Source organism: Haliotis cracherodii, unplaced genomic scaffold (genome assembly GCF_022045235.1).
Source record: "Haliotis cracherodii isolate W230 unplaced genomic scaffold, xgHalCrac1.p SCAF_2, whole genome shotgun sequence".
NCBI classification, from domain to species: Eukaryota; Metazoa; Mollusca; class Gastropoda; order Lepetellida; family Haliotidae; genus Haliotis; species Haliotis cracherodii.
Genome location: NW_027266275.1, coordinates 75,075,029 through 75,092,796, shown reverse-complemented (window position 1 = coordinate 75,092,796; position 17,768 = coordinate 75,075,029). Strand labels below are relative to the sequence as shown.

At 41.1% G+C, this 17,768-nt stretch overlaps 1 protein-coding gene across 1 annotated transcript; it reads left to right on the top strand.

Moving 5' to 3' along the window:
- The first annotated feature begins 1,583 nt into the window (after positions 1 to 1,583).
- Positions 1,584 to 17,545, top strand: LOC139469640 (papilin-like). Its single transcript, XM_071251866.1, has 3 exons — positions 1,584 to 1,665; positions 9,819 to 10,829; positions 16,880 to 17,545. Exons 2-3 carry the CDS (start codon positions 9,940 to 9,942, stop codon positions 17,460 to 17,462), a joined length of 1,473 nt encoding a protein of 490 aa, XP_071107967.1. The 5' UTR covers positions 1,584 to 1,665; positions 9,819 to 9,939; the 3' UTR covers positions 17,463 to 17,545.
- The last annotated feature ends 223 nt before the right edge of the window (positions 17,546 to 17,768 follow it).

Here is a 17,768-nt window from a genome sequence, read left to right as displayed (position 1 = left end):
CTGTGAGTCGTGGCATTTCTTTCGTGTTTTTTTTATCACTGTGGATGTCTGACTTGCCGTTGCAATCGTTTTATACCCTTACCCGCACGTGCATTTGCAGTTGTCCGTTGTGCACGGGTTTTTCACTTTTTCGCAAACATGTAACGGACGATTAACATTTTCTGCCTACACTATTGTTGTATTCAGGTTATGTGTTTTAGATAGACTTCATCGAAAAATAATTTATACTTTGTCTGAAATTTATATTTTCAGTTGGTAAAGTTTCTTTTGGACGTCAGTTTATATGAATACAATGAAGTCCTCTCAACAGAAACACTAGGGTGTGGGAGAAGATGGATCCGTTCACTCAAGTCGAATACCCGACCGTTGTGCATACCCATATTGCTTCACCTAGCAATATTCCAGCTATATAACAACGGCCTGTGCATAGTCGCGTCCGTACCAGACAATCAAGTCGTTAACATGTGTTTCGATCCAGCGATTGTGATACCACGACAAGCAACCAACCAATCTGTCGCCTCTTACGACAAACACAGGTTTGTCCTACCTCGAATCCCAACAGGCGTCGCATGATTGTAAATATACCATAAACTCAGCCAATCGATCTACACAAGTGCCTGGAATACAAACTTAAGAATGTGTCATTAATACTCCTATCCACCAACGTCCCTCTGGGGTATGTGTGAATTGTGATGTGAGTTGAGGGTTAGCGTTGCGGGTGAAAACGAATTGAATAACCTGGTTATATTAACATAGTTCTCCGCTCTTCAGGGCTGTACCAAGCACGTCACGCTACAACCATACATTCGAAATTTCAAAAGGGAGAAAGCGTGTGCTATGGTTACAAATTAAGATGATTGAACACTTATGGGACGTATAACTTTCTAAGAAGAAAAATTAAAACCTCATTTCATCTTCAGTAGGCATGAGCGTGACGGGGATAATTCTGATCACGAGTACAACTAAAACAGTTTTTATGGATTTTTTTTGTCAAAGGAAATACTGAAAATTAGAAAAAAAGCAATAAATAAATAATTCTTAGGCCTCCGTAGTATTCGTTTGAGCTGTTTGTAACCATTGAAGTTATATCGACTTCAAATGACTTCTCTCTCCACAAAGTGCTCAGCTGAAATTGAAAGTCTGTAACGAGCTTGAAATAATTACCCGATGTTAAGTCCGTCTAGTACACCCATTTCAGAGCCTAACAAACATAAGGGCAGTTCAGATTTCAAGCACAAAGCTTAATGATTCACCCATAACGCCATCTAACCAATAGCTACACCCCGTGCTTGTATTTAATCGCAGCTATAGATAACTGGGTTCTGTGAAAGGAAGGTCGGTAAGAAGAGAGCAACCAGTCACAAAGAGTTGTAGAAATGAGACTGTGCAATGACACAAGAAGAGATCCTTGCGCTGTGTGTTGATACGCCTCCATGACGACACTGTTTGGTGGGAGTCCACCCATGCCATCACAGGCCGTTCCCAGTGCACCGTGCCCCACTATGCTGGTCGGTAAAGGCACGGCCGATCAATACAAAGGTAAACAATCACCAGGTGATTGAACAACAACTCACACAGAACATCATGGGGAATAACAACGCTTGTGGTGGGGAGAGCTGTGCCGGGAGACCACGAGGAAATACCTGGTTCTGAGACACAGAAAACGTAAGTTGAATAAGAACCGTAAAGATTTATTATTCATATCAATTGATATTTTCCTCAAACTGTCAATCACACTAAAATCAGACATTGATTTTCAATTTTCTAACATCTTACTTGACGTATGCCCACAATGAACAGATACAACCGACTGACGCAGAAGGGTTTAGTAGAGGGTTGGGATCACTCGATAAAGGTTCCATAGAAGCCGACTTTGGTAACCGGCATCCCTGGCAAACTACTCTCATTTCATGCCACTACTTATCAAATATTCACGAGTTCTGGTTATATTTGCTGGGGTATCGGTTTTCGCCGCTTCAGTCAGTGACGACAGCAAATGCCAACACTGTTAGCAAGGCGCGACGTGTGGTACTTCCTCAGGCACTGGGGCTGTGCCTCATCCTCCTCTCCTAATTATCTTCATCAACCAGAATCGCGGATCATTGAAGTCTTTCACGTGTACACGGAGCCGGTTGAGTTGTGTTGGTGACCCCAATGCCCGATTGCACTCACGCAGAGGTCGGGTAGACATTGTACAAAGACATGTTGGGATTTATGTTTACCCTGTCATGGTCTGAGTGGACGCTAGCCGCGGCTGTAGGTTGGAACGCCACCAAAAGGACTAATCTTGTGCGTTGACTGCCACGCTGTGATTCTTCAGGAATGGAGGGTATGTTACTGGTTATTAAATGTTGTGCTGATTGGCATTTGTTGTGGGTATTTGAGTTGAGGACATTGCTGTTGGGGCGACGGAAATTGCCATAGGCAGTATTTCGTTATTCCTATTAGCGTTTTTACCGCTGTGGGTGTGACGGAAGAGAGGACAGATGGTATACCTATAATGCATACATAAGGCGAGTAAAATGAAAGATGATATTACACAATGCAAACATGCGATCATTATAAGAATAGATGGTGTGACATAATGCACACATGACGTCAATATAAGGATAGATTGTGTGAAACAAAGCACAAATGACGTCAATATAAAGGAGAGATGGTGTGAAATAATGCACACATGACGGCACTATGAGGATAGATAGTGTGACATAATGCACACATGACGTCAATATAAGGATAGATAGTGTAACATAATGCACAGATGACGTCAATAAGGATAGATGGTGTGACATGATGTACACATGACGTCAATATATGGATAGATGGTGTGACATAATGCACACATGACGTCAATATAAGGATAGATAGTGTAACATAATGCACAGATGACGTCAATAAGGATAGATAGTGTGACATAATGTACACATGAGGTCAATATATGGATAGATGGTGTGACATAATGCACACATGACATCAATATAAGGATAGATAGTGTGACATAATGTACACATGATGTCAATATAAGGATAGATAGTGTGACATAATGTACACATGACGTCAATATATGGATAGATGGTGTGACATAATGTACACATGACGTCAATATAAGGATAGATAGTGTGACATAATGTACACATGATGTCAATATATGGATAGATGGTGTGACATAATGCACACATGACATCAATATAAGGATAGATAGTGTGACATAATGTACACATGATGTCAATATAAGGATAGATAGTGTGACATAATGTACACATGACGTCAATATAAGGATAGATGGTGTGACATAATGTACACATGACGTCAATATATGGATAGATGGTGTGACATAATGTACACATGATGTCAATATAAGGATAGATAGTGTGACATAATGTACACATGACGTCAATATATGGATAGATAGTGTAACATAATGCACAGATGACGTCAATATATGGATAGATGGTGTGACATAATGTACACATGACGTCAATATAAGGATAGATAGTGTAACATAATGCACAGATGACGTCAATATATGAATAGATGGTGTGACATAATGCACAGATGACGTCAATAAGGATAGATGGTGTAACATAATGCACACGTACGTTCATTATAAGGATAGATGGTGTGACAAAAGGCACGAATGAGGTCAATATAAGGACAGATGTAAAACACAATGCACACATAAGGTGAGTATAAGGATATATGATGATACAATGCACACATAAGGTGAATATAAGTACAGATGCTACAACAAAGCACCCACGAGGTCAATATCAGGACAGATGATAGAACATAATGCATACATAAGGTGAGTATAAGGAGATATCATATAACACAATACAAACATAAAGCCAGTTTAAGGATAGACGCTATATAACACAATTCGCACATAACGTCAGTATAAGGATAGATGGTATAGCCCAATGCAGCCAAGGTCAGTATCAAGATAGATGAAACAATATAATGCATATAAAAGGTGACTATGAGGACAGACGATATAGGTCAGTATACACGTAAGGTAATTATGCATATAGCTGACGTACATAATGCACACTCAAGATCACCACAATGAGAGAATATATAACATCATGCACACATCAGGTCAGAATAAAACTATGTAATGTAACAAACAGATTTACTGAAGGAAAAACCGAATATCTAATATGACGTGACGTCATCATACAGTTATAGCATCCATAAAACTCAATACACGTACGAATGTGGCCTTTTCCGTCGAGACACAAGTTGATATGTTGCGCTGCAGCCGCGCCTGCAGGTGGAAACTCGATCTCTTCATCAGACGATTTTTTGTTTTACAACTGTGTTGTAATTCGTGTTTACCTTTCTTCTCTTTTTGAAAAAGAAAAGAAGACATAGACAAATATATAGATGACAGATACTAACATTGAGACAAATAGTATTTCACTTATAAATACAATTATTTAATAGAAACAATTTTTCTTTTAAAGTCTATTTTAGAAGAAAAAAAACAAAAGAGTAAATATAAAACGTTAACGCCAGAGAGTAATCAGCCTCGATTATCTGCCGAAACTGATTCCATTTGGCTTAAGAGGCAAAATAGTGGTGAAAATTACATGAATGGATCACTGAAAATCAGTGATGTCATCAGGTGTTCGCGAAAAGAGTAAGCATGTCCTACCCGCTCTTCTGGTAGTGAGTGAGTGAGTGAGTTGGGTTTAACGCCGCTTTTAACAGTATTCCAGTTATATCGCGGCGTGTCAGCTTAATGTGGGAGGAAAGCCCGAAGTGATGCAGGTCTTAGACGTTTACCACTTCGGTGAAACCCACAGGCACGGGTATGGTGCTGACAAACCTAGAAACATAATCGGGGCGAACCGGGATTCGAGCCCACAATAATAGGTTTCTGGCGTGCCCAAGGGACGCAACTCTGCACAGCGAATCGCGGCGCCTTAGACGACTGGGCCACCCGTGCCCCCTCTACTGGTAGCACCCGCATGAAAAGTAAGTGTATGTTCTCTTATGCCGCACAGCAGTACTCTTGCCATACAACGGCGTCCAGTACACAGTCGAGTAAGCCTGTTTAAAACAACACACCCTTGGATAAATACAGAATAGAAAATATATGGTTTGCCGTTAGGACATAGCGCAGTGTGACCAGCCGAAAATCCTCATATCAGCATGAACATACAATGGAAATGGATGTGCCATACATTGACACAGAATCCATGGCTGCCCTAAGGTTTTACCTACTTGTGGATTTCTGGGCATGCACTACCAAGGTCCCGTGTTGTGTAGCTATCACAGACGTCAAATCCCACGTCATACCCTTACGTCAATGTTTGTGTAATCGTCTTGTGTGCCAAATTAGGCGTATTCTTCGAATCTTAAAGGAAGACCTTCTCGGGCATATTGGACATCCTGGGAAGTTCGATTCTAGTCGATCAAAACACTTCCCTATATCTATCTGTCCGCTAGCTCAATCCTGCAAAACCCGCGGGGACTCCGAGTAAGAGTAGAAGTTTCCGGAAACTTATTGCGACAGGAACCTATTGCTTGTAGTAAAACACCATAAATAACTTTGGTGATAAGATTCGCTTACTTGGTTGGTTGAATGTTGAATATTGCGTGGACCTATGCTCATGATGTCAATCACTGGATTGTCTCGTTCAGAATATAATATATACATACCGCTGTCATATAGCTGGAATGTAGTTGAGTGCGGCGTTAAAGAACAAACAAACAATTCTTTAATTTGCATCAATCTAGTAGAAAGGTTACACCAATTAAACAAAGACCAAGTATAAATATATAAAGTCTAGATAAATGACCTAGAGATGATATTGAGGGCATGTTTGAAAGGTAGTAAACAAATCAGGCAAAGTTAAACCAGTCAGTCCACTGTCCACATACCTGACACTGAAGGGTTTCCCAGCCTGGCGTGGTCTCACATTGAAACCCAGATTTAATATCTCCGTGATCGAAAGTAAAATGCATCTTTCTATCACCGGTGACTTTGTACCAACAGTCAGTTAGGATTGCATCCACCCCAGGGAGCTGAGAATACACTGTACACTAGTCCATTTAGCGGGAAATAAAAGAGGTACTTTTTAAACATGCCTGGCCAGTGTTGGGTTTTCCCTTCATGACCAGATTGATGTAATTACATTGTCACATTAAAAAAATGCTTGTTGGGTAGCCTAGTAGTTATAGCGTTCGCTCGTCACCCCGAGCGCTCGGGTTCGGTTCCCCACATGAGTGCAATGTGTGAAGCACATTTTCGGTTCCCTCGCCGTACCGATACCCATTCAAAATTTAATAATAAAAGTAAATACGTAGTCCTGAAATTAGTCGTGACATAGCTGTCAGTGCCCCTGTGTTAGTCGGGGTCAGATTGGTAAAGGTGCACTTGTCCGCTTCTATCAGACGCGTAGGTGATTCTCGGCTATCTCAAACTCTTCCTGCATATGGCATTCTAAGAATGATCAAGATAGAGGCCTGAATTTCCTTCAGAATTACTGCGAAAAGGCAATCGCTGTGAAACCTCTTTTGTATGAATGATTCATAACTTCCTTTACTACGTTTCAGTAAATTCCCGTCGGGAACAGAACATGATTCGTTCTCCATCTGGAATGTACACGTTCTGACGACAAAGCTCCGGCAGGAAACTGATAGCCACCGGTAATGGAGATGTATATGGAGATTATCACATGGTGTGTGGTTCAGGACATCCGAGTATTGTGACAAACCCGTGGATGTAGCAGCCTCTTTATTGTAGACACTTGATGAAATGAAGCTAAGAAAAATATTCTGTACTTGAAACCGTATCGAGTATCTCGTGGTGGGTGTCATGAATAATTGACACAGCGATAGAGGGTGGTGGCCAAATTTATCACAACTATAAAATAACTTTGATCCAGTGGATCAACACGGCACAAAGACATGTAGCATACCTACTTATTGATGCAACTACCTATACTGTTACAAAGCGGGCATGTGTTATCCACAAGGTAAAACAATTTGTAATTTGCATGTCATACCCATGGTACCCTCAGAATCAGGAATGAGAATATGCCAAATTTTAGTTTAAATATTTATGTCATATAAAAGAAGAAAAGAAACGTATTATGAAAACAAAATTTATAATCTGTTTAAAAAAACATTTGACTTCCTGGAACATGGGGTATAAAGTTGACTCAATCATAGCGGTATACATGATACTGTTGACGTTGATACATCGACAGTGGTAAAGTTATTAATGTTGTTTTCATCCACGGTGACATTCAGATGTTGGGCACATGACACCATGAGAGTTCTGGTCCAGACGATCCAGTGATTGCTATTATGTGCAACGAACCACGCCTTCGTTACTTTGTAATACAGTAAACTACGGTTATAACGAACTAACGGATATAACGAACTAACTTTTTAGTCCCGACTACATGCTGTAATTATGCTGTATATATGCTTATAACGAATTACGGTTGTAACGAACTATAATTAGTAGTCCCTTTGAGTTCGTTATAACTGTACCATGACGAGCTTGTCCAAACGATCCATTTTGTCACCCCTTACGACCAGCAGAGGTTGCTGCGGGCCCTCGAGGTACATATGACACTAATGATGCTAAAACAACGTTTAGCGGATGTGACCGCCTCCGTGGTCTAGTGGTAGTGCGTCCGCCCGGAGAGCGGAAGGTCCGGGGTTCGATCCCCACCCGCGTCATACCAAAAGACGTTAAAAGTGGTACTTGTTGTTACCCTGTCTGGTGTTCGGCATTAAGGTGCTAAAACAAGGACTTGTCAGCTCGGAGTCAGTAAACTGTGTCTGAGTGGGGTATTCATGTTAAACTGCGGCATGGTATCTCAGTGGGCTAGCACTATAAATCGGCATCAGTCCGGACTAGTGCAAGCAGCCACACACACTCACACACAAATACACGTGCATGCACGTGCAATAATCTTGGACGCGACGTTAAAACCCATTTCACCTCACCTTATGCGGATGCCTTCGTCCATATTAGACATGTAAAATATATATTATTATATTTATTTCGATTGCTAACGTGTTTTCTCTGCGATATCAGGAGTATAGTCTCCCTGGTAATGTCTACAACACTTTAAACTGGCTAGGTGAGTTATCTCCCGCCCTGCCTTATGTAAATGTTTTTTTATCAATATTTATTGTGCTGTGTTGGGGCGACCCTGGGCAACACATACAGTATTGAAGCCTGGGTTGGCAGGCAACATCACACGTAGCCATTGTATGATGAGCAAAACAGTTCGACAATGGATTGAAGTAACCTTTTTTGTAGGTGCTACCATGGAGATGATGTAATACCTGTCCCACGGATCCGCTCAATAACAGTCGTGCAAATACACATGACGTAATTCCTTATATCTCTGGCAGAAATAGGAATCGAGTGATTTCAATGTCTACTCTCTCGTGACAGTAATAGCATCCATTTCGCGAACACCTGGTAACATGACCGTGAGTGTAGTTTCTTGAAAGTATTACACCAAAGGCCGACCCAGAGGTGGTGGTGGTGTGTATGGGGGTTGGTGCGGTGCGGTGCGGTGCGGTGCGGGGCGGGGCGGGGCGGGGCGGGGCGTGGCGGGGCGGGGCGTAGCGGGGCGGGGCGGGGCGGGGCGGGGCGGGGCGGGGCGATTCGGAGTGGGATGTGGTGGTGTGGTGGCTCCAGCGGCTTTGCAACTGCCCATTTTGAAAAGCAGATATAGTACGTTGTAGGCAGTAAAAATATCCGAGAGATGATTTCGATATTTTGGACTTTTAAAAATGCTGGATTCGCCCTTGTAACTTATTGCTTCCACTTTGTGTGTACAGTGAAATGGTAGAGTTAATATATGTGTATAGTAAAATGGTAGAGTTAATATATGTGTATAGTGAAATGGTAGAGTTAATATATGTGTAAAGTGAAATGCTAGAATTAATATATGTGTAAAGTGAAATGCTAGAGTTACTCTATGTGCACATGGAAATGCTGGAGAAACTATTTGTATAGAGAAATACTAGAATTAACATATGTGTTTATAGTGAAGTGCTTGACACATACATGAACATACCAACAGTCTACATATTAAAGTAGCCATGGGAACGGTAGTTAAACATAATTTATGTCCATGGCTCCGATGTGCAATGCAGTCAGAAATGTAAATACGATATTCCTGCGACTCCCTTAATCTCCGAGCCGATACTAGCCCACCCCCGACCCCCACCCCTCACCTCGCACCGCATCACTGCCCAACCCCTCACTTCCTCAATCGCTGCTACTACCTATCAACCATCCACCATCATTGCCGCACCATGAAGACTATGCTACCTGGTGAACAATAATTTTTATTTGCATTAATGTGTATATCCATCTATGTCTCAGTGGTCGTAAAATGTTGAATTTGAATAAGGTAGACAGAAACAATTTTTTGTCGTAAAATATTTGAAAGAGTTAGTAACATATAGTTAACTTCCGACTCGTCATTTGTCCGAAAATTCCCTATTTTCCATCGTTATCTTACATAAATTGATATTTCACGATGACTTAATAGCGTTACAATTCTATTTATTTATAATTAATGAACAATAAAATACATTTTTGTCAATGCTGGGCTGAAGCATACGTACATAGTTTATGATGTCTCGTATGAATATATAATATATATCTGTTCTACATTTGCGTTCATCGTTCACACATTGTGTAATAAGATGTGGTTAGACACAGCCAATGCAGCTCCCAGGCTTGCAATACCAAGCGCAGCGGGGAACTGTGGTGTGAAGGCGATGCTTAATGAAACCATCCTATTAATGATTGATGCCTTTATTTTCAGGGAGGTCATGCAACGCGAAACCGGCGATGCCATTCCTCGGCCATGTTCAGAACCTAATCAGCCTACATTTCTCAACATGTGAAGAAGAGACACTTTAGAGATACTTCTTCCTTGTTTCAACATGGCGTCCAATAGAGACCATTTGAGCTTGAAAAAGAAACGTAATGAAGAGATTAAATCTCTGTTGGGTCCCTGTATGATAAGCTTCGCCATCCCCCTGTTCATACCTGGATTGACCATTACCCTCGTGGCCTTTAGTGATGAGACTGGATTTTCGAAATATGGAACTTTACATGTCGTAGGCATCCTTATATTATCAGCAGCGTGTGTTTTATTGGTGGTAGGGTGTGTTATCAAGTGTACGTGTAAGTCTAAAGTGTTTCCTATGATGCAAGTTGCTTCTCATAAAGTAACGACTCATGAAAAACCAAAACAAATGATAGGCGTGACCTTAACCAGAGATCGATTACCTCCCTTGAATCATGGTCCACTTCCAGGAGGGTCTTCCATACCACGTGACCATGTATCCAGAGCCCCAGCAAGGAGATTACCTACAACCGATTCAGGGAGTGATTCTGGAGACATGACAGTTTCTGCCTCGGAGGACGATGAAGACTCTCCTCATTTGGAACCGACTAATTTCGATGGGCTTCCTGCTAACAATTTCATGTTGGAACCGTCCAAAAACAACATTGATAAAACAAAATCTGGGCGAAAAGAAACAACTATATTGATAGAAAATACAGACTCCAGTAAGTCTTATGGTGTAACGAACACTACAAGTGCTCTGCAAGTTCAAAATGCAGCGTTTCTAATGGAAGATGAGAGACAATCAACCAAGGCGAACCTTGCATGTCCTTCCTACACAGACTTACGGCATAATGGCCGAGAACACAGGACATCAGATGACGGGGACACCCCATCGGAGCAAGGCCGTCAGGTATCTCCAGAGATGGAGACGCGATTGCGGAAACCAGCGAGTGGCTGGCTTTCCAGGCAGTCCGACGACAGGTATGTATACAGTTCTTATTTTCTTCACATTATCATGATCAGAATATATAAACGGCAAAAGTCATTCTACTATCGTAAGAAATCTCTATCTAAAGCAGAGCTTATTGTATGATTCTGACTATATCGAAAGCATTGTGTTTATGAATAACTATGAAATAGTGATGACACCATACGAAAAGTTGAGCGTTTCCCGCCCTACCGGCTGAACCCGATAAACAAGACATGCAAGACAATTCACCCGATAAAAAACGGAAACATATGGTAACGTCAATATAAGGAGCTGCATCGGACATAATATTTGTCACTGATGCGTCAAATTTGGAGTTGTCCTCCACGTATCTACCATAATTATGTTTGAAAGCTTTACTGATGCTTTGAATGTTGTATCCCTTATCAAACAACCTTGGAGCCAAAATCGTATGACGGTCTTTGAAATCTTGGTAGAAAGAGAATGATCGATTGGACCTCAAAAGTTGTGAAATGAGGTCACCAAGGGCGGGAGCTGGTGGAATATTGCTCCACATGAAAGGAAACATAAAGTCATTGCTCTTAGTCTTGTGGGTATGTTTTTGTCACTCTGAATCTTTATGCATAGAACGAAATATAAATATGAAACAGACAGATGAGGCGGTTTCTAGTTCAGGTTTGTTAATCAAACAGTGGTGGTGGGGATTGGCTTTTTTACCATTATTGATCGATATGAAGATAATCGAAGTGCCTGAACTACAAACTTCTTGGCCATGTTTCTTTGTTTATATTTTGCCATTCCGAGCAGAAATTCCGATTCAGAAACAATTGGTACCCTACTTGTTGCCTGGGTGTTTATTCCGAAATTTCACATAGATGAGGAAGTCAAGAATTTTTCACATTGTATTGTTAGTCTTTCATCTCTCAAAATTTTCCCGAACCTCTGAAGATATGAAACTGTATATGTGGTCACCTTGTTGAGTAACACGTGTCCCATGCATCAAGAGATAAAGTCTTTAAGTTTGTCGTGTGGGATAGTGGTGCAAAAAGTTGAAAAATCAAATGTTTTAACATAATTAAACTCTTCCCTGAGGTTGCAAAAATTCAAGAAAATCCTTTGAGTTTTTGAGAATCCACCTGCTAGTCATTCCCCTTGCCACAAGTACTTTCTGTGAATATAAAGAAAATCTTTCCTCAATTGCATTAAGGAGTATGGTTAATCTTTGAGACAGGGATTTGATGGTACATTTGCTGGACCCAGCAATATCTCTCTCTTTGTATTGAGTTTTATGGAACTTTGGAAAAGAAATTGTGTTCAGGTTTTAGAGTCAAGTCAAAAGTTGATGAGAGTACTGATGCGTGGTTTTGGCAGATAACATATTTCCCACTTTAACATATTGACCTTACATGATGCACTATAATGTCACGTGAAAGACCAAGCTCTTTGTCTGAACACTAAATGTGGTGATTCCATGCAGTGAAACATGTACATATTATCTTAATGAACTTTCGGTTAGTACTGTCATCTATGTCGATTCAATTGGCTGTGAAGAGATGCGTCCTTCAGGCGTGTCAGAATCCCATACTACAAATTCGCCCTGATTGTGTTTTTTTTGTGTGTCAGCACCGCGAGCGTGCTCGTGGGCTTATGCAAATTGGTTAACGTCTAAGACTAGCCTCAATTTATTTGGGTATTGAAATGTCTGCAATAGATTTACTACCAAATAATTTTAATGAGTGACTGAGTCAAACGTAGTGCGTCACCCATTTTATTTCAAGTGGCATTATTATGTTCGTGTAAATATTTATGTTATTGAAACATTCCAAAACAAGTTAAAAATTCCATAGAGTCTCGTGGTAAAATATACTTCAGTTTAACTGTTAATCATTACAGTACTAACGAGCCAGTGGTCACCGGCAGTTTCTATCTCATACCGGGATTCTTTAGTTTATTTGGTTCAGTGTCAACAATTTGCTACTAATATTTCCTAGGCATCAAATACACCCCAACAATTACAGAGGCATATCACCGATAGACTCCATGTGTAAGATATCCATGTCACAGTGGTGTGATGAAAGTGATATTATTCATGAGACACAAGCAGGATTTAGATCAAATCATTTCACTGCTGATCATATATTTTCCCTCCATGCAATGATCCAGAAATATCACTGTAAACAGAACGGGAGATTCTACTGTTTGTTTATTGATTTTTCAAAAGCTTTTGATACTGTTAAACATGATGTATTACTGCCACACCTTAAAAATGTGGGTATAAATGGCAAAATCTTCAATATTCTTTCATCAACGTATTCACAGCTATCAGCCTGTGTGAGAACTTCAAATGGACTTTCTAGTTACTAAAATAGTAAATACTGTAAACATATGTGAGAGCACGTTTCAGGTTGCACCAAGCACATAGATGGTAGGGGTAGTTCCTATTGTAAATATGGACATATAATGAGCTGTTCTTTTGAAAAACAAAGTTTCTTTTTATCAGTAGGAGGGGCGGTGGGGTAGCCAAGTGGTTAAAGCGTGCGTTTGTCACGCCAAAGACCCGGGTTCGATTCCCCACATGGGTACAATGTGTGAAGCTCATATAACAAAAAGCCTACGCCACCACCCTCTCTGACTTACGAGCATACGAGTTCTCTTAATGTCCCAGGTAGCTTTATGATCATGCAGTTGAAGTCTTTGTCTGAAGATTTCATTACAACTGAAATGAATTAATTCTATTTTTAAATGGTTTGAAACACATAAAATAGACAATATTTGATATGCAGGTCCGATTAACAGGCAACTCTACATGTCTGTACATCTCTAATTAAATATTTACACAATACTCATTTTATTTGTACTCATATCCTCACAAAGCCTATTTAGTTACCGTTTACCATATTCATGCTAAATGATATTGTGTCGCTATCTATTAACAGACTGTATATATAAGGCGCTAGGCAGAAAAGTTGTAAATCTACAACCCCATGTCTGAATGGAAGCCGGGTATGGACACTTAATATAAGATTATGTTGTGCTAATAAATCTGATTTATGCAGGAATAATTCCAGGATTTTGGGTGAAATACATAATTTACATAATTTATACTACTGCCCCATTATGTCGACAATGACGTCAAAAACTGGTAACACTTGAAATAACTGTCTCCAAAAGCAGAGTAAATTGTTCGATTCCGACACTATCATGAGCGTGATGGTACCAAGTGTTCTCGAAAAAATGACCGTAATATCATCCTGCAACACCAGTGGCAGCCGTCACAAGCATGCAAAAGCAAGTCAACATCTATCCAGAAAAAAACAAAACAAAACACGTGAACACACGGAACAAGTCAAAACAGGGAATTGCATCGGACATCACCTTTGTCACTATGCGTCAAATTTGGAAATATCCTCCACACCTCTGCAATGGATGTTGTAACCTTGATCAAATAAAGTTGAAGTCACCCCCCTTGTCATACAGGCTTGTCATACAGTCCTGGAAGGTAATTGGCCATTTGATGGAAATTGAATATATCAAATCATTGACATACCTGAAGCTAACATTAAACTTTTAAACCAAAATACCTTGTTTTGACTTTGCCAATCCAAACAGAAATCCGATTTATGTGCATAAACTGCATAAATTCTGGGCCATTAGAGATGGAATTAGATGAATTAAAAGCGACAAGGATCAAACAGGTAATGGGTTCAGAAGAAGGAATGGCAAAAGGCATGAAAGAGGACATAAAATCCCTGAAATCGGCGAAAGAAGGAAAATCAAGCACAGAAAAACAGGTGATAATAAGACTTAATATTGACGAACTTAACGAAAGAACGGAGAGAAAGGGTGGCTTTAGGGAAGATTAAGAAGCACATATAGAAGATCAAGAAAGGAGAAATCAGCGCAACAACGTGGTGCTTTATAGTATACCGGGTTGCCCGGATGAAACCTAAACAAAGAGTGAAAAACTAGGAATTGCCAACGGCAGTGACACGACCTTTTGAAAGAGCGCATAGGATCTCCTGAAAAAAACCCTAACAAAACAAAAATAACTATCGTTCGAATGTGTCACTTGGAAGACCAATGGTTATCGGTGAAACTGAGAGACATATTGAAACAGCACGGAGTAGAGATAGCAAATGAGACGAGCTGTATTCACTACGTATTTAAAATCCCAGTACCAGATATTATGACAAAGGAAACAAACTTGTACAAGAGGAAAGGGACGACAGCAGCCTGGGGGAAGATGCCAGGACACCGGGTGCTGATACAGACCAGGAGCTGAGACCAGGCATCTGGCAAGGGACAGTCGACGTCATATTAGTGATGTGGCCAGGGCAAGTGGAAGACAGTGATTATACGACGCACCAGGATGATTCCTCTGACACAGCGGGTCACACTGATGTGAATTGTGACAGTTATGTGAAATGTTTTTGTAAGAATTTCTGAAATCTGAAAAGCAGAGATGAGATTCTGAAAAGTATACAATATTTTAAATGTAGCAAATGACATTGAATAGACACTATTCTCCCCGAACGTTTCAAACATTCAGCAGATCTATTACTCCCTTCATTATCCGACACACTTGTGAGAAAACGGAAATATCCCAGAATCCTGGTCAGTTGGCATGCTTAAACAAGGTGACACGGTGACCTGAACATTTTGGATAATTATAGAGGTATTACTCTTCTGAGCATTTGATGCAAAATATTTACCAACATAATAAACAAAAGATTAGTACATTTGGCAGATACAATTAAAAAAATAAAAACAACAGCCGATAAATTCACTTGCCCAAGGTGACACCACACGTTTTGACACTTGTGTTTCGGGTGTACGAAAGCATTCGTTTTTCCACCATCTGGTCATCTACCATCGGACGAGTGTGTTCTTTTGAATGCAAAGGGTGTATGTACTGTACGCTAGGGGTAGTGACAACACTGTAAAGACCTGTTGGTCCCAAGGCTGAATAACAACCCGGTCACTAGCGAGATACGATCTCAGCACCTGGCGCTTGCTAGCCTGGCACTTTGACCGATTGTCCATTTAGCTCTGCAAATCCACGATAATTAGGCACAAGGCATTCAGTTACATCCTGTTATTACTCAGCTGTTCTTGTTCTTATTTGCATATAATTTTATATTATTTTCCAGTATTATTAATGGTTTACAGAGTCAGAGCTTGAACGTTATTGTTATGAATGGAAACTAGGAGTCAACAGAGATCAAACTGAAGACATTGTCTTCACAAGCGGAGGGCAGGGAAAAGAAATGGAAAAGAAAAATGGTTTTACAAAGGGAAATCTTTAGACATAACATTTTAATGAATACCTGGGTGTTTTCTTTATTTACTATCGTCCATGGTATAAACATGCAAAACAAACATCATTACAATGTAAAAAGTGTTAATTAGTATACACAAACATATCAATGTCTTGGAATACATTACCTACAGGGGCGTTCGGGGAGCCTAGTGGTTAAAGCGTTCGCTTGTCACGCCGAAGCCCCGGGTTCTATTCCCGACATAGGTACAATTTGTGAAGCCCATTGCTGGTATCACCCGTCGTGATATTGCTGGAATATTGCTATAAGCGGCGTAAAACCAGACTCACTCACTCATCACCTACAACTCCTGGTACCAAATATTTGATGATAACGTAAGCCCAATACTGCTATATGGATCAGTGGGGTTTAAAATGTTCGATAGAGGAAGTTCCTTTACATGCTTGTATGAAATTCCTAGGTGGTATTATGACATAAGGTGAATGTGGTGGACTCCCATTATATATAAACTCCTAAATCAAGGTTATCAAATATCGGCTAAATTTATTGAACATGCCTTCCCAATTTTTTTTCTCAGCAACCCATGCTTGCTGTAAGAGGCGACTACCGGGATCGGGTGATTAGGCTGGCTGACTGGGTTCATGCATATCCCGTATCACAATTTCGTTGATCGATGATTATGATGTCAGTCACTGGACCGCCGTCATATAACTGAAATATTGCTGAGTGCGGCGTTAAACAACGAACGAACAAGCAAACAAACAACAAACAAATAGTTTTTAATCACCACATTGTCTTTCTAGGTTGATGGTGGCTTCGAAGATTTCATCTGAAACTCTCTCCCACTCGGAATCATCAGAGGTTACCGACGACCGTGATGCTGATGACGATGACGACGACGACGCAACGCTCACTGAAGCGTCACGAAACTGCAGCACTGTGCCGGAGATAGCTGATCTAGACCGGGATGATACTGTGGAGGTCGATAGGTTTAATAATGTATGGAGGGGAGAGAGTCAGAACTCTGTTGAAATATCCAGCGTGTTGTCGCAGGAAGAGTACTCCGAAGAGTCTCTGTCTGTTGTGTCCAAGGAACAGCTTGAGATCGCCGAGCCGAGCGGGTCACGGGGTCGAGCGTCCACTGACAGTGCTATGGAGAGCGGGGGTGACCACTCCAGAGCTCTGTCACGCAGGATCAGTGACAGACCAGAGGCAAACGGTCGGTTGATGGAGGATCTTGAGGGTGGGAGCGAACTACCTAGATCCCCGTCCCGCAGAGTTAGTGACAGAATTGAGCCCACAAATCGGCTTGGGGACGGTCTGGACTGGAGGAGTGCTCATCCCCGGGCTCTGCCCCGCAGGGTCAGTGACACCAGCTTCCGGTGATACTTGTGGAGCAGGAAGACTTTATCCAAAATGTTCTTATGTACTTTCATGCTACGTATAAATGCCCCTATCTCAGGGCAGGGCAGGGCAGGGCAGGGCAGGGCAGGGCAGGGCAGGGCAGGGCAGGGCAGGGCAGGGCAGGGCAGGGCAGGGCAGGGCAGGGCAGGGCAGGGCAATGTTACGATGCTGCATTTAGTTGCCTATCTCAAGGTGTGGTTTCGAGATTACAATGTACTGTAATGCTTCATTTGGTTGTCTATCTCAGGGCATAGCTCCAAGTGGACACTGTGTTCTGATGACATGTAC